A 24,091-nucleotide genomic window follows, 5' to 3' on the forward strand; every position below is an offset into this window, starting at 1 on the left:
GACTGGCTGAATAAGAGGCATTTCATTATTGACTGATTTTTGTATTACAAGAATAAATTCTCCTGTTTTATAATAATGCCATTTTGAGCATTTTGCTTTTCATTTTGAAAGTTTTACTACTTTTCATTTTATTTTAAATATGTAAATGCTTCAAAATATTTTAACATACTAATCAATTATGTTTCTAGTCATCAGTTTAAAAATATTGAAAAAAGAGTATAAGGCTTCTTATTGAAGTCCATTCCTTATTTGAGCAAAATATAACGTATTGTTACCCTAGAAGTGTCTTAGACATTACTGCTAAAATATATTAGCACCTTAATCAAAGGATCTGTTCTTGTATAAGATATTCAGAGCACTAGTCTGTTCTTGCACAAACCTCTTCAAAAACATTTTGAATTCTTGAATTAAAATGATTCCAAACCTCTTTCATAAATTGTTGATATTGTTAAATCTAATAAGTAACCTGTCAGAAGCTATAACCTTTTCTATTTGAAAGATTTTAGCTACAGTAAATTTCATTTATATTTGCTCCTAGCTTGCAGTTTCCTAATAAGTCCTTATATATATATATATATATATATATATATATATATATATATATATATATATATATATATATATATATAATGATATTTTAAAATTTAAAATTGCTTAATTTTCTAATTTTTTTAGCTTAATTTAGCGAATATTTACTTCATTCTAAAATGTTCTCTTATTTCCTGATCCAATTCCACCTTTTTTTTCATTTAATTAATGCAATGGAAAGCTCTAAAATTGCTGACATCGACAAGTTCCCACACTCAGAGTGAAGGGATAAAAAATTGTCAAGCTAAAAGATTCTTATAATTCCCTTACCAAAATTGACATGTGTAAAGAAATTCCTATCCTATCAAAATCTCACAGTATGTAATCACAGGGATAAATCTTTCATTAACTTTTCCTCATTTTCGCTTTTGTGTCATTCTGTGTTGATGTGCTCTTCGCTTCTGCTTGTGCATAAATCATACCTTCCGGGATGGAATAAAACGAAGTTAAAAATTCAGAGTTTCTTCTCTGCCTTTGGCCACGAAACTGCCTTAAAAAAATTATGCTTCTGTATATATATAATAATTATTGAGGGAAGAACTACATTCCAGTCATTAGCTCTCCACTCTGTGTTGTTTAATGTTGATCAATAAAGTATCAAGGAGCAACTAACTCTTTTTAATTTATGAATTCAAAGTTAACCATATTAATGTTTATAACCTACTATCCTTGTTCAGAAATATCTGCAAGATGTTTAAGTTGTTAATATCTTAATTGTAACAGCTAATTGTCTTTTATGGTGATTAATTTATCTTGTCTACTATATGAGAAAAATTATTGGTTTCATTTTAAGGAAGATACAAATCTGTAAGCCAGTGTGAGGGCAATATTACTACATCCTTAGAATGTAACTTGAAAAAAACAAAAAATTCATTGAAAAAAAAATCAGCAAATGCTGGAAACAGAATATTTATTTTGTTTTCTGTTGGGAAGAGAGTTTTGGAATGTTTTAGTATATTTAAATGAAAATAGTTAATCCATTTGCAATTTTCTTTTTACTTCAGCAAATTATTTTATTGTTTGAAGTGCTTTCGGGCATCTTGGATAAATGTATGAAATCCTGTGCTCATGATCCATTAAGAAACTATTAGAATTTGTGGGCTAAAATAATGAGAGCACCAAGAAGAGGAAGATACTTCAATTTTATTAAGAAAGTTTTAGTGTTTTGTATCAACTTGTTTGACATTATCATTATATAATTTTTGTTGTTGTTAAGTTACTCTAACAAGTTTGAAAAACAAAAACAGTGTGAAGAATATCATTTACTCTTAATTAAATTTTTTAGATGTGTTTTCCCTTTACACTACATAATTAAATTATGGATTATTTTTTTGTGCCTGCTTAATGTTCCCAAACTAAATATTGATAATAAAAAATTCATTCAGTCATTTTTTTGCATCTTCCATCATACTGTGTTATTTTTGAACATAACATTTGACAATTTTGAAATGTTGGCATTGTGAGTGTATGTATCATTATATATTGATTTATTTTAAAACATATATTAAATTTTTTAAGGTATGTGCATTTTGAAATTTAATTATCACTCATGTGTATCTAAGCATTACACCATTAAAAAATATATCTTGCTTTTAAATCCAAAAGTTTTTTGTGTAGCAGCTTCTTCAAACCTTCTTGATCTTTATTTCACATTTTTTATTATTTAAATTAGTATTAGAATGCATTGTATATAGCTTATTTTATGAAGATATGTTTTGTAAGTTTAATTTAAATGATTAGAAAAATCTGTTCATTCACATAGAAGCAATTATTTTCAGGATTTTTTAACATATTCTTTATACATTGGCAAACTATTAGTAAATTCCAAATGCATAATGAAAAGATAGCTCAAAGCTCAGATTGCTCTTCAAGGCAGGCTGCTGAATCTAGCAATACGAAAGTTAGCCCATAGTTTTTCTTGGGTTGTAGATGCTCGTTAAGACATGTTTTTTCAAAATATCAATTGAGTCTGTGATTATAAAGTATTTTGACATTTTCTCTCAATAACTTTAAAGCATATTTTTGCACAAATATTAGTTTTATTATATCACGTATTATTATTTATAATTTAAATCATATTTCCCTATAATACTTTTCATTGTTTCAGTTACTGAATTTATACTCATGTTTATTGTTTTGATATTAATTGCATTTTTTGTGTGCGTGTTATCACTATTATATAATTAAGTTTTCAAAATATAGTGAAAATAGATTAATCAAAACTAAAAGGCATTACTTTGACCTAGGCTTAAATGTTTTGGATTGCAACTCTTTTAAATCCCCCCCCCCCCAGGGTCAATTTAAAGTTTTCTATAATTTTCATTTAAATCTTTCTTTTTTAAAAAGATTTTTATTTTTGAAGGATTAAGGAAATAATTTAAGAGAATTAATGAAATGACTTTTTTCTCAGATTGTCTTAATAAATTGTGTCAACTACAGCAAAATGTTTAAAATATACAACAAAAGAAAAGCTTCTTTTCCTTAAATAACCAAATTCAAACAAAATATATTTATTATCATATATAATTATTTCATAATTTGAAATTTTCTTTCTAGGTGTGATTCAATAGACAAACTAAAATATAAACTCCCTTCCCTTGAAAATGAGTTGAAAGATAGTGCAAAGTTTAAAGACTTCTATAATTTTACATTTAATTATGCCAAAAATCCTGGACAGAAAGGCTTAGGTAAGAACTTCAGATTTTATTTGGAAGTATGATTTTGAAATATATTTCATGATGAATTATAATTATAGGCCTGTAGTTTAATTGGGGAGAGAGGGGAGACATGCAACATATACACAATCTCAGAAAAGGTTAGATTGAATAAAACAAAATATGATTTAATTTATATATAGATGTTTTTTCCCTATCTTAATATAACATTTTGGCTATTTTGTTTGAATTAAGGATTTTCTTGAATTCGATGCATGTGCTGTTTTATTTGCTTTTAATGTATCGAATACAAAATAGAAATATTGTAACTGTAATTTGTGAGAAGAAGAAGTAGAAGTATCTGTAATTTGCTACTTTTGATTATAGAATTAGGATTTAAGATGGCTCATCGACATCTGTCATTTATTGTTTAAGATTTGTCAGAACTTGTGTCAATTTTTCCAAAAGGTCCCAGTTGAGGCCAGTTACAGCTATGTTGGATGAAGTTTACTTCAATAATCGTACTCTTATTCCCCTCCCCCCCCAAATGGATAGTGAGGTGAGTCCTTTAACTATTTCATTAAAATGGGCATTGAATTCTCTTTAGAGTAGTTTTTCTTCCTGAATTTTTTAGATATAGAATTTGTTAGAATTCTACTCTTATGAAATTTCCTCTCATCAAGGATACAGCCTTGGGCTGCTCAGTAGACATCTGTTGATGGGAAGAAGGTCTTTAGTTTGATTCTTGACTGCACATGGCCAATGGTCTTGGTACTGCTGTTACTACATCATATCACATAGACTAAAGAATTGCTGAATTTCTGTAAAAGAGCAACTACATTGTTAGGATTGTTGAAAAGATATTTTATTTTAAAGGTAGAATTATGTCATCTGAAATATGGCAAAGGGAAATCTGTTTAATTGTCATTTTTATATGATTTTATGATTCAATTGTCAGAATTTGCATCTGAATAACTTCTGTTTTGCATTGTCTTGTTCATGTTCTTATTTCCCGATTGTATCCTAAATTGAGAAATTCTTTGGAGAGTTTAGCAAACTTATTTCTTGATTTGAATGTGGGTATTTTTTTTTTTTTTTTTTTTTTGTGTATAAGTCTATCAATGAGCCTTTTAAGTTATCTGACTCTTTTTCTCTTGCCTTTTTTTATTTTATTTGTATAAAGATGCATGATTCAGATTTTAAAAAATAGTTTGAATATGAAGGCCAGGGCATTAACTACTGCCAAGGCCGTACCCCAAATTGTTGGTTTCCTTCTATGTTTGTCATTCTTTTGAGTCACTATGTCTCACTTATGACTGAATGAGTTTTAAGATGATACGTAATACAAGAAAGAAGCTGTCCAATGTGATGTTTCCCTAATATTATAGAAACTTAAAGATGAAACAGAATTTTAATGGTCTAACCTACCTGATGGCCTTTTTTGAAACGATAATAAGCTTTTGTCTGACATCTATTACTTTAAATGTTATGGCTAAAGTTAAACTAAATAAAAATTCATTATTCTACTCCAAAGAGCTTGCTTATTTTTACTGTGTTGGTTGTTTTTCCAAGAACATAGAAATCTCTGTAGAATTATGAAAGCATATTTCAGAATGTAAAACAATTCATGGAGGATCCAGAATCCATGCTTGTGTTTGTATTGATTAAGAACATTGGCACATGCTTGATGATACATGAAACAATTTAAAAAAGAAAAAGAAACAATAAAAGCTTCTGGAACAAAATCGTTGAGAGACCTTGAAGTGTAACCCTAATTCTTGCCTATCACTTTTCTTAGGATGAATTAAATTCTTGAACTCAGCAGTCAGAGGAATTTCCTGCCAGTCATTGAGGTCTTATCAGCGTATGATCCAGTGTTATACAAATTAACGTTCACACGATACAATAAAATGCTTACATCCAAAATGCATGTATCAATTTTTCAGTATTTACGATTATAAATAACATCACTCAAGAATTTCAAAACGCCTTTTTTTAAAAATTAATTTTAGATTAAGAAAAAAAAAAAAAAAAAAAAAAAAGACAGTTTTAAATTCTCAATAATCTGAAGTTTTTAATTCTATAAATTTCATTCAAATTTAGATTTCTGTGTCTAAACTTGAATGATTTTATAAATATATAAAACCAGTTAACGGAAAAGTAGAAAAACTTTCTGCATTAAAAATTTGTGAAGTTTTTATATGAGGAAAATAAAATATAAAATTTCGAAATGTTTTGAATAAGAAATTTATAAAATCGCTACTTGCAAATCATATTCTGAAATCAATAAAAATCCACATATACAAGAATTTATCCCTCATCAATTATGGATGTTTCCAAATTGCTCGTTTTATAAACTTTTCCATTCTTGAATTTTGCTCTTTTAAAATATATAAGCAGGGTTTCCAGTCTTATCTTGGTCTAATTGCTAATTTCTAAACCGTTATATATATATATATATATATATATATATATATATATATATATATATATATAATTATTTAAATATATTTTATTTATATAATTATTTAAATATATTTTATTTATATAATTATTTAAATTGGAAAAATGTTTTAAATAGCATGATTAATTATATTTTATGCTTGAGTCTATAGATATATTTTTCAAAAAGCTGCCAGATCTGAATTTTTGTCTTTTCTCTCAGTCCTATCTGTGGTTTTGATAAAATATTTTTGACATTGTAATATTTTAAGCAAACAAACAGAAATAAACCATTCTTTTGCACTAAAACTGATCGCCATATGAAACGATGACAATCACTATTTTAGAGGAATTTGGCTCATGAATTCGAAGCAGAGAGAGAAATAGAGCCTGTTACTTTTTCAAATTGTTCCTTAAAATAAATGTGTTTAAGTTTAAATGAAACAGTTATAACTCGATCAATTTTAGTTACAAAATGACGGGATTTTATTAATCACATATTTTAGAGTGTTAGCGATTTTTTTACTAAGTATGAATAATAAAACCGGAGCACCGTATAAAAAAATTCATAACTTTTTCAAAAATACATGTATTGATTAAATGTATTTTTGAAAAATTTAAGCCATTTAAAGCATTTTTCCAATCGGACTGTATGATTATCTCTAAGAGTTTAGAAATTAGTTACTGGGCCGCAGTAAGAGCGGACGCTCCGTATAGACATATACACACAGTATGTCTCAGGTCAAGATGTCACTAAGGACACACTTTTAGAAAGGGCGAGGTATATTTGGACGACTAGGAATCACACAGCAATTCTGGGTAGGAAATGCATCTCGTTCACATGAACAGCTGTGTACAGTATTTTTACTTAATTTTCGATATTCGGAATATCGTGCAATAACGTGAGGATATAATACCAATATTGTAGGGCGTTTTATATTAATAGGTTATAGATACTGGAATGAAGAAGAATGGTGGGAATCCTGTGTATGTGCAACCGCATCTACCGTGTCTGGTAAGCGTATCCGATCCTACTTTAAAATGTGATTCCGAATCTTCTAGCAGATCCTACCTTTTTTAAAAGTTTGGTGTTGAGACACCCTTTGTATATATATATATATATATATATATATATATATATATATATATATATATACCGAAAAAGTTTTTGGTAATTATATGTACATTTGCTAATGTTCCCTGATAAAAGTTTTTTTGTGAGCAATATATGTACAGAGGAAATTTTTATTTATTCCTGCAGTATTAGTTCCTTAGTTCTTGCAATATTCATTCTCTAACAAGGAATGAAAGATAGAATTTAAAATGTAAAAAAGTTTTCATTTCTGCTTAGATTTGGATATGGCTATTGCTTATTGGAATATTGTCCTCCCTGGTAAATTCAAGTTTTTGGATTTATGGTGTCAGTTTCTTAAAGTAAGTATTCTTAATAATTTGGTTGATGTTTATGATTGTAAACTTTACTTTTCATAATTTTAAAACATTTTGATTATTCGTTATATTGAAATATAAATTTTGACTTGACTATTCCAAATTTTGACTAGCTATTCCAAGCACATTTGCTAATATGTATCTTTTTTTTTTTTTTTGACTTTATGTGTCGACTTCATTATTAATATATTTAATGTATACATAGTATAGAATAAATTGTTTTTGTATGTATTATTTTAAGTATTGTGCATGTTCCATCATGTATTACTTTTTCACTTTAAATTTAAGTTGATTTTTTGATGGGTCATTTTCTATTTCATTAAGAAAAAGCTCTGTTGAGAAGAGACACTTCCTGTGGTGGAAGTATCTATGTAAGATCGTTGAATATTACTGCTTTAAGCCTCTTAATATAAACTATTTAGCAATAAGTTCAGTTTTTCTGTTTATAGTTTTTCCTTTGTTCTGTAGAATTTGAGTCTGGTACAGTTTGTGTGTTATTTTATCAATTGTAATCATTTTTTTTAAAGTACAAAGAATCTTTATTTTTCAACTAGCCGCCTTTGGCGACTAGCCGGTTCGCCAGTCTTAAAGCTCGTTAAAATTTTAATAATTAAATATTTTATGTGACTCCTATTTTAATAGCTTCTTCATCAAAATATTTTAAAACTTCACTCATAACATGAAAAAGGCCTTCAGCCGTAACGTAATATTATCTCTCTTATTTTCTGTTAGCTCCCGTAGAATTTATGCTTTAAATTAAAGTGGAAATGATTAAACTGCAATTATTTTACTGAAACAAAGCATTTTTTTAAAAATAATATGATTACTGAAAACAGAGTCATTGAGCATTTAAACCTTATGGGCACTGAAGAATATCTTTCTTAATTTATGCAATATCGCAAGAATTTTTCAATAAAATCTTCTCAGATTCATCATAAGCAGATCGATTATTTAACAATGTTTAATTTTGAATGCATCAAGTACTAAGAAAATAAACAGAATCGTTTAAAATAATCGGTCGAAAACAGGTGGAAAAAAAACTTCTTAAAAAACGATGTTCTTAAAACTTAATCATATGCAAAAAATATATAACTAGCATAAATCTATTTGGTTACAAAAGCACACAACTAACTTAAAAATAATTTAAATCAAATCCGCATCCGTTGAAAATAAATGGCAACAATAAGAACACAATGCGCATGCGTAAATTTTCAACGCCAGTTATGGTAATGCAAATGCATGAATTTTGTACGCCAGTTGGGGTAACGCTATGCAGATTAGAAATTTTAAAATTCTTTATTCTGTTTTATTTTAGTTTAAAAGTATTTCAGAATGAATCCGAAAAATGGATTAGTTAATACTGTTTAATTTTAACTACATCAAACATTAAAAAAATAAACAGAATCGTTTGAAATAATCAGTCGAAAGCATGTTAAGCCTAACCTCTTTAACGTGGGAAAAAAAACAACTGCAGCCTTACTCATTTGGCGGTGGGGAAATGAAAAGATTTTTTTGGCTTGAAAGTTAGTTTTTAATTAGTAATTAAAATTATAATTAAAAATTAAAAAAAGGGACCCCATGTGCACATTCCCGACCTCTTAGATATACATGTACCAAATTTGGTAGTTGTATGTCAACAAATTGTCTGGCCTGTAGAGCACCAACATTTACACACAGACATTCAGTTTTATTATAAGTATAGATGTGTAAACATTATGATACTGTGAAGGACTTTATAATACTTTTATTTTTAAGAGAGGGCATATGCTTGTCAACAAATAATTATTTTTGGTCTATTATATATTTGTTAATGTTTGTTTATGTTATTTTATTATTTGTAATTTTTGTTTTTATTTAATTATTTTATATGTATTTTTTATTCTTTGTATACTTCTTCATGTAGTAAAAATTGATAGTGAACATAGATGGTGCAGTATGCTCTAAACCATATGTATGTTTGGAATATGAAGGAAGCGCACTTACGCTTTTTTACTGTAAAAACTTCAACCTGAGAGTTGGAGTGAAACTGTTGCAAGCAGGCACCGCTCGCTCTTTTGTTAGCGTCAAAAAGAATTATTCCTTCGCTCTTTGTTAGCGGCAATTTCTACTTTTAAATGTATTTATTATGTGTTTCCTTATATATGTGTGATCGTCGTCCATGTGTGTTGTTATATGTGTGTGTGTGCGAAAATAAATAAGAAAAAGGCATCTTTCCTTGGATTAAACACACACACCCAGCTACAATGTTCATTAATAAATATGTTTTCGCTTTTGTTTACATTAAGATAGAAAGAGAGAGAAAATAGTACTTGCTTCATTAAACATCATATCTAGCATTACTATTTTTGCTGCTATTTTATAATTTCTGAAAATATGAGAAGTGACCAGTGACTTTAGATAAATGTTTCCCCTTTATGTTAAAATATACATTTAAAAGTACTGAAAAATTCGTAGTTTCAACTTTGTGCTTGTTTTCCCAATGAAAAAGTGTGCTAGTTATCATATATTATTAGTAGAAAAAAAAAAAAAACTGTGGTTCTGGAAAACTCTTGAGACATTCTGGAACACATTAAAGTTGTATTTAATCAGCTTAAAAGTTTTCCCTAACTTTGTAAAAAATGTTTACTAAATTAAAGAAATATCAGCATTCATTGGAAATGAAATCTTTGAATACAAATTGCTTGTATGTTATATATTTTTTTAATGTTGTATTTCTGTTTTTGAATAGATATGGGTGTTTCTTTTCTTGGATTAGGTGTTTTCTGTATTTAACCTCTTTTATTTATCATGGTTTTCCAATAAAATTAAGGATTTGATTTTAGCAAATCCTGTTCAATTTACTGTCATAGTGTCTACGATTTGCTTATGTAATGTAATTTTTCGATACTTTTTACTCACGTCATTTAGAGGATGTGAATAAATAGTAGGATAAAAATAATTTCTTCACGAAATAAGAAAGAAATTATTATTATCCTACTCTAACTCTTACCTTTTTTAATACTTACTTACCTTTTGATATCGTCACTAGAATAATCTGCTTTTATTCATAAATGGCATAATGATCTAGATGTAAGTGAATAATTATTCATCAATCTGAATAAAATGATCAAATCATCGTAAAGAAGTTAGGTAATCAATCTGAATAACTTAAATGTATTAATCTTGAAATATTTCTAAATTGTGCCTGCAATATTTAATTTTCTTTACTGACAAATAATTATTTGAGCTGGATAATAAATAATAATAATAATAAATTAGTAGAATAATTAGTAATAATAAATTACAATAAGTATAATAAATTAGTAGCAATCTAAGAAGTTTTTTTGATGAAATGATTGATAATTTGCAATATAAATAATTGATGCAATCGTCTTAATATTTAATTTTAATTAGTTTTGTATATGTGAATAGATCAAAGTGATATTTTTACCATTTATTTTATGGCCAGGAAAAGCGACTTTTAAATAGAGCAATTTAATGTGCAAGAGTACTTTAAATTCCTATTGAAACAAAATGTCTTCAGAATAGTATTTCCTCCCTATTATATTTTTATGTTCAAAAATTGATGATTGTAGAATTATTCAAAGTTATGAATCAAATGATAAACTATTTGTGTTTCATTGATTATGTTTGTGTTTCTTAATTTTAATTTATAATTAATTTCCTTATTTTTATCTGAAATTAGAATATGTTTTTTTATTCTAATTTTTTTTCTTATTTCCTGATCCAAATCCCACTATTTTTTTCTTTAATTACTTCTAATTTGTATTCATTCCAAAATTGCTGAGTTTAGAATGACATTCAAGAGAAAGGAGAAAAGTCCCTAACATCTACGTATCCCGTTCAAGAATACCTAAGATTTCCTTTTCTAAGTTGACATGTATCAAAGAAATCCATATCAGAATCTCGTAGTAAAATCTCTGAAGGGAAAAATTTCTGTCACTTTTCGTTTGTGTTCTGCTACGAACCAAAGCGTTCTGACTTCGTCCCCGTGTACAATAAATTAAAGTTTATTCCTAAAATGTGATCTTTTCGGCTATTCACCTGCCAAAATTAAGTTATATATATACTTTTAGTTACTTTATACAACTTTTATATTACTTTTTAGGATTTTATGAATTCTTATATGTTATTTTATTTAGGAAAATCATAAGCGATCTATACCCAAAGACACGTGGAATCTTCTTTTAGATTTCTGCATCGTTATTTCAGATGATATGGGCAATTATGATGAAGAAGGTATGCAGTGTAAAACTATTTGTATGTTCTAAAATTATTCATATATTCATTACATGGCTTTGGATTTGTAATTTTTTTATGTCTACTTTTTTTAATTAGTGTGCTGAAAGACTTCATATTTATAATTCTGATGCACTGTTGCCGCTGCTTAAAGATCTTTTTTTCTGGAATATACCATGGTAAAATCAAAAGGCAATGTTACTGCAAATGATGAAAAGTGGTTATTTAATTTTTAAACAAAATTGATTTTTTGAATAATAAATGGGACCTTTCCATAGATGAAATTATCGTATATTCCATTTATTTCTTAAATGTAGATTTTTTTTTATTGAGATGTTCGTAACGTAATATGCTATACATACTAAGTCTGAAAACATCCATTTATGTTAAAGTTTCTCTTTGACTGGCAAAGTGAGTACTTTTCTGAATATAGATAGAAGTTTTTGATTACATAATTGAATGTCAACTTGGTAACCGAATACATATTTTTAAGAATTTACTTAATTGTATTTTGTGATGCCATCCAAAGGAAATACAATATGCGAAGATCGATACTTATGAATCCTTATTTACATTCTATATTCGCATAAATATTCTGTTAAATCGTTTATGTTTTTAAAGGTTAAAATGCATAATTTTCTTTCACGAATGTAAATGGCAAAAATAACAATTTTTGCAGAATTGAGAGCAGTATACTGTAGATATGCTAAAAAAATGTGACCACAGCATTTATGTTTTATATTGTTTGCTTATTAAATATTGTGTATGAGGTATTTATTTATCTTTTCAAATAAGAGTCTGACATGAGCATGCATTTATTTGTAATAAGGTAAGCTCTGTTTGATATTTAAATCTTGGTAGGACTAAATGGCATTATATGTTTGTAGTGGAATTCTACGGTGGTTTGATACCTGTAGCCTGGTTTGAAATATTTCTGTCTTCTAATATGTATTTATATATATATTTTTTCTTGTGAAATGCCAAAAGGTATTAAAATAGTAAATAATAGAAGTTGCAATTATCTTTGAATGATGTAAGAAACTTTTTAAAGCTGAATTTGTAGATTCTAAAATAATCATTTTTCTTAAATAAGCCTATTCTTAATAAGCTTATTATTTCTTGAATAAACTTATGGAAGAGAAATATTTTTATTTTACTTCTGAACCAAGATATTGTTAAGTTGCAAATTTCTTCTGACCTGATTATTTGGTCATGCCCATGCTTATACATGTCTGTGGTTAGTGATTGGCATCCTATGTTATTGTGGTGCAGAAATTTGGAGAATGAATTCCAAAATACATAGCACTATAATTCTCAATTTATGATGGAGGTGTGTGTCTATGGATGGAGGTGTGTTATTGTGTTGTTTCCAAACATAATTAATCCAACAAAGCAGGCATGTAAAACTTTTTGTGGAATTAATTTGTAAAACTCTGCATAAAAGTTTTAAATTTCTGAATCATATTATATTTTAAGAGTAACTCTGTTTTTCATATGACTTTTTGTTTAAAGGTATATGCTTTCAATAAGTATAAATTACAATAAAAATTACACTACTTTACTTTACAATTTTAATATGCATAAATTATTACATATTCATAATTACTTTACAATTTTTAATATACATGCAATTTTTGCCTCAATATCAGTGTATGCCATTTTTTAATGAATTTTACCTGTACAGTTATTTTTTGTTAAACGACTTTAAAAAAAATTATATTTGCACTTTTAATCACAACATTCCAAATTATTATACTGATTAATTACACTATAAGCTGCACAACCAAATACAAGGAACTTAAATTACCATCAGTTAATATGAACTTTAGAAATCTTATTTTAAAAAAAAGCTCAGTATCTTTTTATATATAAAATTATGAATAATTTTTATTTTATTTTATTAAATTTTATGAATTATGTGTTTAATGTATAATATATTTGTAGGTGCTTGGCCTGTACTAATAGATGATTTTGTTGAATGGGCTAAACCAATTCTAAAAGCTGGTCGTAGTACACAAGTATGATATTTGTAACATACAATCTAGTGCTGAATCCTTTGAAATTGTAAACTGAGCTATTATCATACATGTGACAAAAATGTCATCCTTTCTTTCTTTTTGAAGCAAATGTACATACAATTAGACATTGTAAATAATACATCATGTACATTCATAATAGAACATGAGTTTTCCCTCATTTTGAAATTTTTTAGTTAGATTTAAAATATATAAATTAAAGTGTATTGAAATAACAAACACTTTCAGTATATGTATTATTATTGTTAGAACATATATTTTTTAATGATTCCAGAGGAAAAAAAATGCCTATTTTTGCTAGCTGTTACTCTTTTCTTAAAGGCATTTCAAAAGCATTAGCGTTTTTGTTGATATTTATTTTCAAGCATTCTCTGTGCTGAAATAAAAAAATAAAAAAATCTTGAGTTTATTTTACTATGTAGTTGATGAAAATAATATCATGTTGACTGAATTGTAGTTGGAATGTTTTAATAACAGCTGTTGGAGCTTCTTAAATTTTTAGGAAACTTTTATTTTATTAAACAGTGATATTGTTAAAATTACTAAAGATTGTTGTAAAACTGCTTTCTTTGATTTTTTTTTTTATTTCTGTCTAGTAGCTTTTGTATAATGTGATCTATTGATGTTGTCTGTTATAAGTCGGTTTTATATCTCCGAATTCTAATAGCAATCACTTAAGACGCTGACAAAAATGCTCTGAATCTTGCACAAAGTAGAATTTTTTATAGTGTTGACTGCTTTAAATTGTATTGTGTTAACATGTAAAATGACCGTTGTTATTATTATTACATTGGATGAACATATATTGAGATAGTGAAATTTATTCTCTGAAAAGAATGGTTCTCTGCCTTATTCATGCTGTAAAGAGTTTATTGCTTATCTGATAAAAACCATTTTTTAAATAAATTATTTGAAATAATATTGAATATAATATTTTCATATAGAATAGATGGCATTTAAAAAATTTTCCAAATTAAATAATAATATAAATCTGTGTCAGTTGTATAAGATGTGTCTCATTAAGTAACTTTTTCAAAACTCTTAACAACGAAGCAGTAAACCTAAAGGAAAGACCAGTGAGGCATATTAATTATAGATTTGAAAAAAGATTAAATGTGCGTTGCACAAGGATTTTAATACATCTTTTAATTTTTAAAAGATAATTTTTTTTGTGTGTGTGAACGGTTGCTTATCTTTCATATATATATATATATAGCATCAAATTTATTTCATTGTAAAATCATTTGTAAGAGCCAGTCAATAATATGTTAATATATTTTGAATCATTTTATCGAAATCCTTTATTTCTTGGATGAAAAAGGTTCATAGTTGATCTTTATGCTTTGAATTCTATTTATGTTTTTAATTGATTATGAAAACCATGTGCTTTGTAATTGAAAATACTTTTTTTTTTTTAACACCCTAGGTTTTCTGTTTTATTCTTATTGCCTTGTTTGACTTTTCTCTCTTTTCAATTTTATTCAGTTTAATTGATTTGCCTCTCTGATTTATAGATTATCTCTTTTAAAATTCTAAGTCAATAAAATGTTATTGTTCCCAAAATAATGATTGTAGTTTTGTATTCTCATAGTAAATATTATTTTGATCATAGCAAATGCATTTGTTTGATATATTTTGGGTAGGTGGGAAAGGTTTTTCTTGGAGTAACAATGAAATAAGTCAGGTACTGTGCATTAGACTTCACTTTCATCGAATTTTTGTGATGTTAATACCTATATAACCTGTTTGAACCATATGTGTCTGTTTGTTATTTAAATATAGTCTATCTACTTTGTAGAAAAGGGTCAACATATTTTGTACTTATCCTTTAAATAAATTGATACCTGAATGCATTTTACTGAATATGTGATTAAATGAACTGTAAATCCACCTGCGATAAGATCCCTGTATGAATTTTAATTATGTGAATAGTGTGAAGTCTTTCTGTTTGTGAAATATGAAAATTACCATTACTGACAAATGCCTTCTTATGTTTATTTTTTCAACATTCGCGAAAAGTTTTTATAAATCTTGCTTAAATTTGATCTATATCGTCGTCCTTCGAGTAAAAGTCACTAAGTCCAAAACTATAGTTTTGACATGTTGTCAATTTTAACTTTTGTGTGATTATGAAAATTAATAAGAATAATTTTATATATTTCTAACTCTTATATTAAGTTTACTGATGATTTGATAGCTGGTTTATAATACAAAATAATTAATTGGAAGCTCTATTCGGCAGCAATAGTTCGTCAAAAGTTGGTTTGATGGACTTAATGACTTTTACCTGCCAGAATATAAACTTCTTCTGTGCCTTCTTTAGAATCATTAATAATTATATAATTAATTTATTAATATCTTTAGTTTGATTTATTTTCAAACTGACATTAACTAAGTTAATGTAGAAAAATATATTATTAACTTCAATTTATATGGATATTGTAAATTATTACATTGCATTATATATTTGCTTTGAAATTGCCTTTGGTATTTGCCTTATAATCTCTTATTAAGTCATTATAATAAACAGACATTTATTTTAGCAATAACCTTATTGTATTTTAAGCAAAATAAGCTTAATTTTCTAAATCATTTTCTTAGCTTTGCTCTAGATTTAGATTATTAGAGCCATATAAACTTGGCAAGGATTTGTATTAAGAATGAAACTTTTGTGGTATTATTCTCTTTTTACTTTACTTAAACGTCCCCTGCCGTAGACAGACTTGTAAAGTTCATTGAACGTCAGTATCAGAAAAATATCGATCCAAGGTGTTTATTCTCTGAGAAGAAGCATTTTACCTTCAAACAGCTGACTTTATAACTTTCAATATCTTTTGTTTTATTCTGTGTAAGTGTGTAAGAAATGTTTAAACGACCAAGGAAATCACTACAGTTCATGAGCATGTGAAAGCATTCTTCCCATTTCTAGTGAATCTAGCTGCCTTAAAAATATTCGTCCAATTCTGCATAGTGTAGACTGACATATATTTTTTCTGTGATTCAGTTACTGTGTTTTTTACTCTCCATCATGCCCGGATTCCAGAAATTTCTGATGAATAAGTTCAGTGTGAATGGTTTGAAGCAAATACATCTATAAAGCTGCTATATTTTGTTATCGACTCTGATCACCTCTACATTGATCCCATGAGAAGAATGTTCCTTAATATGGCGTTCGTCTCATTAGAGTTTCATCCAGAATGAATTAAGGAAATCAACGTCCAGTTACTAGTTTTAGTCCTAAAAAATCACGAACAATCCCAAATTTCGTTTGCATCCTTTCCACTAAGTGAGCAACTACTTCCGGTCATTTTGCCACATGTGTTCACCTTCAAAGGTTACCAAAAGTAATTATTACATCCCAGCAATAATAGGTAATCACAAAGTCCTCTTAGTGACTCATACACATCAACAGGAAGCCTGCTAAAAGTCACAAAGTGAACTTAGTGATTTTTACCTGACTATATAAGTGCCTACAAGACTTAGTGAATTTTTGGACATCTCTGTTCCTCAAGGAGTCATCAATATAACCAGATTGTAAAGCAATAATACAAGATGACGATGAAATACCATCTCAAAATGGGCGTATTTGGATTTAGCGACTTTGACCTGAACGACGACGGTATAATTCTTTTTCTTTTTTTTCTTTGAGAGTATGGGACATAAGCTCTCTTAACATTTGGAAAATTGTATACTTTAATCTCGATCTTGACTCTGTAAGCGTGAAATCATTACAAAATAAATTAGTTCACTTCAAAAAAATATCGAAGTTATTTATAAAATTACAAATGCTGAATATCTGACAAGAGCCAACTTTAATTTTCTTAGTCAAATTCAAGTTTGAAGAATTAGTTGTTAAAAGTGACAGCATAAAGTTTAAAAAATCTTAACAGTTTTCTTGAAAAGTGTTTGAAATGTACTTGAAGTCATTGTAGATTGCAATATTTTTTTTTTTTAATTTATTGACACAATTCCATAAAATATCATGAAAGAACATTATGTTTTCTGCTTTTATAAATATAGAATATCTGTGTTGCTAGACTAGTCAACTGGGGTAAATTTTAATAATTGCTTCACTTTTGTTAATTTATAATCATTAAGGAAAGCAAACAATCTGTAAGTTGTTGATAAGAACATGTTTTCTTTTAAAAGTCCCTTCCCCCTGGAAACTTGGAAATTTCGAATCTACATCATGAAAATGGTGTGTACTTCTCATTAGAATTTTAACAGAAAATAATTCAACTCTAACATATTTAATGCAATGCAGATTCTTAAATTAGATTCTGCTGTAGTTTGCTGTCTATAATACACTGGTGTTCAGAAATTAAGGAACAATAACATTTTGTAAAAGGGAATTAATTTTAGTAACTATAACTAAGTTGTTCAAACAATTCTAAAAGAAAAATATAATACAAAGTGTAAAAAATATATTTATAAGGTACAGAAATAAAATATTGCAATTTATGGCTTTTAGAGAAGTAAGAAAAATGATTATAACAATTTGTTTACAAGTTTTTTTTATGTAATCTTTGAAAGGTAAGTGACTGCCACTTCAAAAGTAATGCATGCATAGTGTCAATTGCACATGTCTAGATTATGCTGAAAATGTTTAGGTTAATTCTGGCACTTTAGTTTAAATGACTGCACAGCCTTTTATGCTAGCTGTGGAGTATTACACCCAGTCATAGTTGGCCATATGCATTCCATAAATGCTCTGTAGGATTATTAAGATCAGGTGAGTTTGTAGGATGCTGAAGTCGACACATCCCTTCTCTTTCAAGAAGGTCATCAGCTACCACAATAGGATGACAGAAAGCATTATTACCTATGCACATGAAACAATTTGTAACAGTATCTCAAGAATTTAATGCATGAAGTACTTACTAATAATTTCGTGCATTCGTAATTTACCTTTCTAAGATTGTGTTGCCTATTCCTGTTCAACATATACCTGCCTAACATCGCCATTTCTAAACACATACCTGCATAACATCACCATTTCTATAATTTTCAACTTCCATACTGGCAGGATAATTGCAGTTCTCGTTTGACCTCAGATGTTCTGACATCTTAAATAGAATAATGAACAAAACTTGTTTTCGTCCACAAACAGAATACTTCCCTTCTGATGATTAGTTCTTTTGATGTGTTCACTTGTTGGAAATAGTCAATGGAACCTCTCTCTTTTGTCGGCACATTAAATCCTTTAGTGTGATGTTCTGAAGCATGGCTTGTTTGTATCCTTATCCGATTTTTTCTTTTGACTGTTAATTGTATATAACTATTCTCATTAACAGGAGTTATTGGCTGATCGAGTAGAAGTTTAGCTTCTAATATTTGTTCTGAACTTTATGAAATTTTTCTCACAACTGCTCCAATAATATGCTTTGAAATCCATTAGCAACACCCCTGATTGAACAATCTTTATTTTATCAAATATTTTTCTACAGGTAAGATCGTGTACATGTTTTATTTGATTCATTTTCTTTGCTATAATGAGAGAAAAAAAGCATACATCTTATGCAAAATGCATATGCAGTATCTTTTTCTTTTTCTCTCCTCATTGTCTGACTTTTCCCTTTATCCTTTCTTGTGACTTAACATGATTGTCATATGGTTCAAAATATGTTCATAGTCATCATCAAATCTGCAGCAACCATTTTCTATATAGGGCAGTTAAATGAACTTCTTTACACCAATCACAGTTTATTTTTGTGTTCCATCTATTGTTTATCCCTTAACTTATGGACACCAGTGTACTTATTATTTTGGAAAAAATTTAATTGCTGGTAAAAAGTGTATGTAACAGAATATGAATAATATCATACAACTGAGGAAGAAAGTTTGTTTACATTTTTTTGTAACTTTTGACATTGAGTTAAGTGCAGTTTTGCATATTGTAAATATTTTAGTAATTGATGTTTATGTTGAATCATTAAGAGAAATAATTTGAATATAAACATTTTGAGAAGTATATAGCATAAATTGCTGATTTTTGTGTATCAGTGTATTTATGAAAAGAATAAATGCCATGTTTCTGTCTCATCTTTTAGCATTATCTTATTAACTTTAATGCATTTGTAATTTTATAATATCTGTCAGATTTTGACATTTTACAATTAATATATTGCTAGAAACATTTGTCTTCATTTCTGTATAATTTATTGCTTTGTATATGCAAGCAATTATATGTTGTTTTATATGTCTTAACTTTAAAACATGTTAGCATAGCAAATTACAGTTTGATACAGTCTTTTTCCAGCTTCTCTGTTAACATTCTTGTTCTTAATTTTGTACCCCATTCATCTATTGTAAAAAAAAAAAAAAAAATTATTTATGTGAATTAACAATATATTTTTTATACAAACTGGTAAATAATTGGTGTATGTAGCTTATTTATTATTTAATTATTATAATTGTTTACGAAAAATTAGGTATTATGTATTTACATATATGAAATACATAAACATAAATATCCATAAAATGACAATTATTAATGCAAAAATCTTAAAAAAAAAAAAAAAAGCTTTAAATTGCAGTTTTTAGTTTGTCTAGAACTATTCAGATAAATTTTTCTTATTTAATAATACCTTTGAATGCAAGTACTTCATCTTTTGAATTAACTTCTTAAAATTAGTGTAATGTATCGTAAGTTTAAAAAAACAATATAGTTCTTTTGTATTTTGAAGTGTACATACTTATGTGTATTTCAATAAACTAAATGCTGCAATATTTCTTTCATAACTTCCTTACTAATGGTTTTAGATGGTATGGTTGGTATGGTATGGTATGGATGGTATGGTATGAGTTATTTCAATCTTTATGATATACTTTATTAGACATTTCACTTTTCTTAGTATAAATTAAAATTGGATATTTAAAATTTTTCTGGTTTTAAAGAATAATATAGTTATATAGATTGCAGTTATACCGTTTGAAAATGGAATATTGATTTGTTATATATATAGGCAGTCCTGCTTGAGTGAGGAAGGAATTTTAAACTATACCTTAAGTATAGCCTGAACACTGATAAGAAAGAATGGATTTAAAATATACTATGCTTCCAGTATCAAAATATATTATGCCCCTCAACGGATATATATATCATGTTTACTTAATGACTGATATTTTACTCGTGTTATTTAAAAAGCTTGATTTAGTTACTCAGTTATTTTTCTTAAATTTTACATAAATGATTTTTGTGTCGATAAAAGATATCTGATTATTGCATAATAAGTGTTAAAGGAGTAATTTTCTGAAGTTGAATATTGATCTGTTGCCAATAAATGTTTCATTTTTAAATATAATGTGCTGGAAATATTTACAGACTGTTTACATAATATAAAATATTTATTACAATATATCAGAAATTGTCTTTTGGCATACTTACAAGCTTTAAAAACTTTTTATTATTTGTAAAGTGTGCAATATATGAATTGAATCCCTCTCTTTTTTAGCCAGTGAGAAGTATATTCTAAAGTGTTAACAGGCTCTAAAAAAAGTTTGTTGAATTAATTTTAATTTATCTAAGGGATTAAAAGTTAATTTTGTTGTTGAGATGGACAAAATTCTGAAAGCCAAAAAGGGCTTTAACCACTTATGATTAATACCATTTATTTTGCTATGTGCATTTTACTTCCAATTTTGTTAAAGTACATTATAGTGCTAATATTATTGGAAAACATAATTGTATATTGTAATTGTTTGTGAAAATTTCAGGATTAAAAATAAGGAATTCTGGAATGTATTTTTTTAGCTGTTAATTGTAAAATAATAATAATAAATAAATAAATGAGGGTTTTTGGAGATACTTATTTACAGCAAGTGAAAGATGCGTGGATTTACATTTGTTTATATGATGCATTCTTATTAAATTATGAATGTATTTTCCTGCTGCATGAATTAAGTGTATTACTAAATACAATCACTCTTGTTTATATTTATTTGAGCATCCTCATCTGAAGAAAATATGTTTTCAAATTTCATTTAGAAGTTATGAAGAACTTAAAAATGCTTCTTGGTGATTTTTCTTTGTCTTATAATATTCTGTTTTTGTTAAGTATATTTTGTTTTTCATAGAAGTTTTGTGTGATATGCATCATTTTTTCCCTGTGTTATTTCAAATATTGCAAAGTATAAATTAAAAATTTTAAAGCTGTATTTATCTTAAGATTTGAATACTGTTTAAATCCAACCATTCTCTTTAAACAGTAACTGTAATTTGCTTCATGTTGCCAAACTGTTTTGAATAAATATTGATATTTTTAATTGTTTCAGATTGATAAATTGCTGAGAAAAGCATTTAAAAATGTTACATCCAAATATAATTTATTGTAGTTCAGTTGTTAAACCAGTTTCAAGATGAAAAGATTTAAATCATATAAAAAAAAAAAAAATGTAGGTTTCAGAATGCATTTCTCTAGTAATATGAAATTCACATGTTTGTACAGATATTTATATTAAATATGTTTACTTGAAAAATAAAAATAAGGTTTGTGTTTTCTTTATGTTTTTGATCAATGTATATTTTATATATTCATGGCATCAGCTATCGTTTTGTTTTCTTGTGTTTCTAAAGCACCCCACCCCATGTTGTTTTCCCTCATCCATTAATTTTACATTTGGAAACATCATTGTCATTTATCTACATCAAAGTGTTCATTAGAGTATTTTTAATTCACCAGTGAAAAGCAATAGTGTGTTCGTGATATATTTATTAAATGTTCTTATACACTAATATTATTTTTCTCCCCTCCATCCATGATTCATTATTCAACTAAATGGATGAAACTAGGTAAGTTTCATTATTGTAATAAAAATTAATTCCCTGTAAACTAATCTTTTTAATTATTTATTTTATGTTTATAAAATGCTTTGGTTGATTGCTATAAAATTAAATTATCTGTCACTTTGCAGTTAAGGATTAACAGTATCCAACATTCGTGAAATTGGGCATTTCCGCATTCTTCATTCAAATTTTCATCTAAATATACAGGGTGTTGACGAATTCGACCGACTAATTCAGAGAAGATATAGTAGGCATCAAGAGGATAAAAAAAAAAAATCACCATACAACATAAGGTCCAAACGACGTTTAATTTATGAAAATCGAAAAATATAGTGAGCTTAAGAATTGTTGGAAACTGTAAAAAAATTAATAAAAATATAACAAATGATGTTTCAATTATTAATTTTTTTTAAGTGAAAGCACATTCAAAGTGGGGTTTTTCCCCCCTTCATATAGTTAATAAGCCGATTTGATGATCCAGGGGGGCGTAAATTATTGAAAAGAAAAAAGTAGTTTAGAACCCTTATTTGCAAAAATATTAAAACTTGAAGAAAAATAAAATCTTGAAAATGTAAGGAATTTTATACTCTCTAATTTGATATAAGCATGTAGTGTGAAAACTGAGGAGTGTTTTAAGATACTCAAGAAAAACTAAAATGGGCACCCGAAAATATCGGTACCGATATTTGCAGAGGCTATTTCCAAATTCGGAAGATAAATTCAGAGAGGTGGTAGTAGGCATTAAGAAAAGGAAAAATTACCATAAAATATAGGGTCGCGGGTGGCGTTTATTCGTGAAAATCGCAAAAACTGACGTTGAGAAATCAATGAGCCTGACAAACAGAATGACCCTATGAATGCGAGGATTAAGAACTAAGTATTCGGGAAGAAGCCTTCTCATATGTAAATTTTCCATACGTTCGAGGAAACTAAAAGCAGCGAGCAAGTATTCATTAATTAGCATTGTAAATAGATGGTCGTTAAACTTCATTCGCAAACAACGTGTCAGATTTCACGAATGACGAATATGCGGATATGCGTTTAACTTATGGCCGAGCGGATGGCAATGGACATCTAGCACAAAGAATGTACTAAGAGCAATATCCGAGGAGATGTTCTCCGAACCATACTACGTTTGGAATCATCGATCGACGCCTGCGGGAGACGGGATCTTCAAAATAACGAAGCCAAATGCAAGGCAAGAACGCAGTGTGCGCACACCTGACACAGGAAGCAGAGTTTTGCTGCACTTAGCCGATACCCCATCAAAAAGCACACGATCAGTTGCAGCTAATTCGATATGAAACTTTAAGGTTATGCATGTTGAAAACATGCACTCTGTCCTTTTGCAGAAAGTAAAACTCCTAAGCGATGATGATTACCAGCTGCTAGTGGAATTCGTACTTTGGATGCTTGAGGCTTCACAGGAAGATACGCACTTTTCTGCTAGTTTTATTCGCAGATGAAGCCTGCTTTACGAGATAAGGCATCTTCAACACGCACATATTTGGTCATTTGAAAATCTCCACATCACTATCTCGTCGGAAGTACAACACAAATTTAATATTAATATCTGGTCACGGCCATCTATTGGAAACGTATCTTCTGTCCAAACACCTCAGTTGCACAAAGTATCTTGTTTTCTTACAGCACGTTCCTCCGGATTTACTACCGGGAATATCGACAGTTGTACACCAAAACATTTGGTTAATGCATGATGGAGCATCAGCATAATTTAGTTGCATTCGTGAAATTTGACATGTTTGCGAATGAAGTTTAACGACTATCAATTATGCAGAGCTCATTAGTGAATACTTTCTTGCTGCTTTTAGTTTCCTCGAACGAATGGAAGATTTACATACTAGAAGGTTTCTTCTTGACTGCCTTGTTCCTGATCC

At 28.0% G+C, this 24,091-nt stretch overlaps 1 protein-coding gene across 1 annotated transcript in view; it reads left to right on the top strand.

The window, feature by feature from the left end:
- The window catches only part of LOC129958175 (DCN1-like protein 1), a 34,223-nt gene extending 12,376 nt beyond the window's left edge, over positions 1-21,847 (top strand). The window contains exons 4-7 of the mRNA XM_056070431.1: positions 3,145-3,275; positions 7,036-7,118; positions 11,276-11,372; positions 13,317-21,847. Coding sequence (XP_055926406.1) covers positions 3,145-3,275; positions 7,036-7,118; positions 11,276-11,372; positions 13,317-13,396 — 391 coding nt within the window. The 3' untranslated portion in view covers positions 13,397-21,847. The remainder of the gene's footprint in view (positions 1-3,144; positions 3,276-7,035; positions 7,119-11,275; positions 11,373-13,316) is intronic.
- Positions 21,848-24,091: the final 2,244 nt, after the last annotated feature.

This window comes from Argiope bruennichi, chromosome X1, assembly GCF_947563725.1.
Source record: "Argiope bruennichi chromosome X1, qqArgBrue1.1, whole genome shotgun sequence".
NCBI lineage: Eukaryota > Metazoa > Arthropoda > Arachnida > Araneae > Araneidae > Argiope > Argiope bruennichi.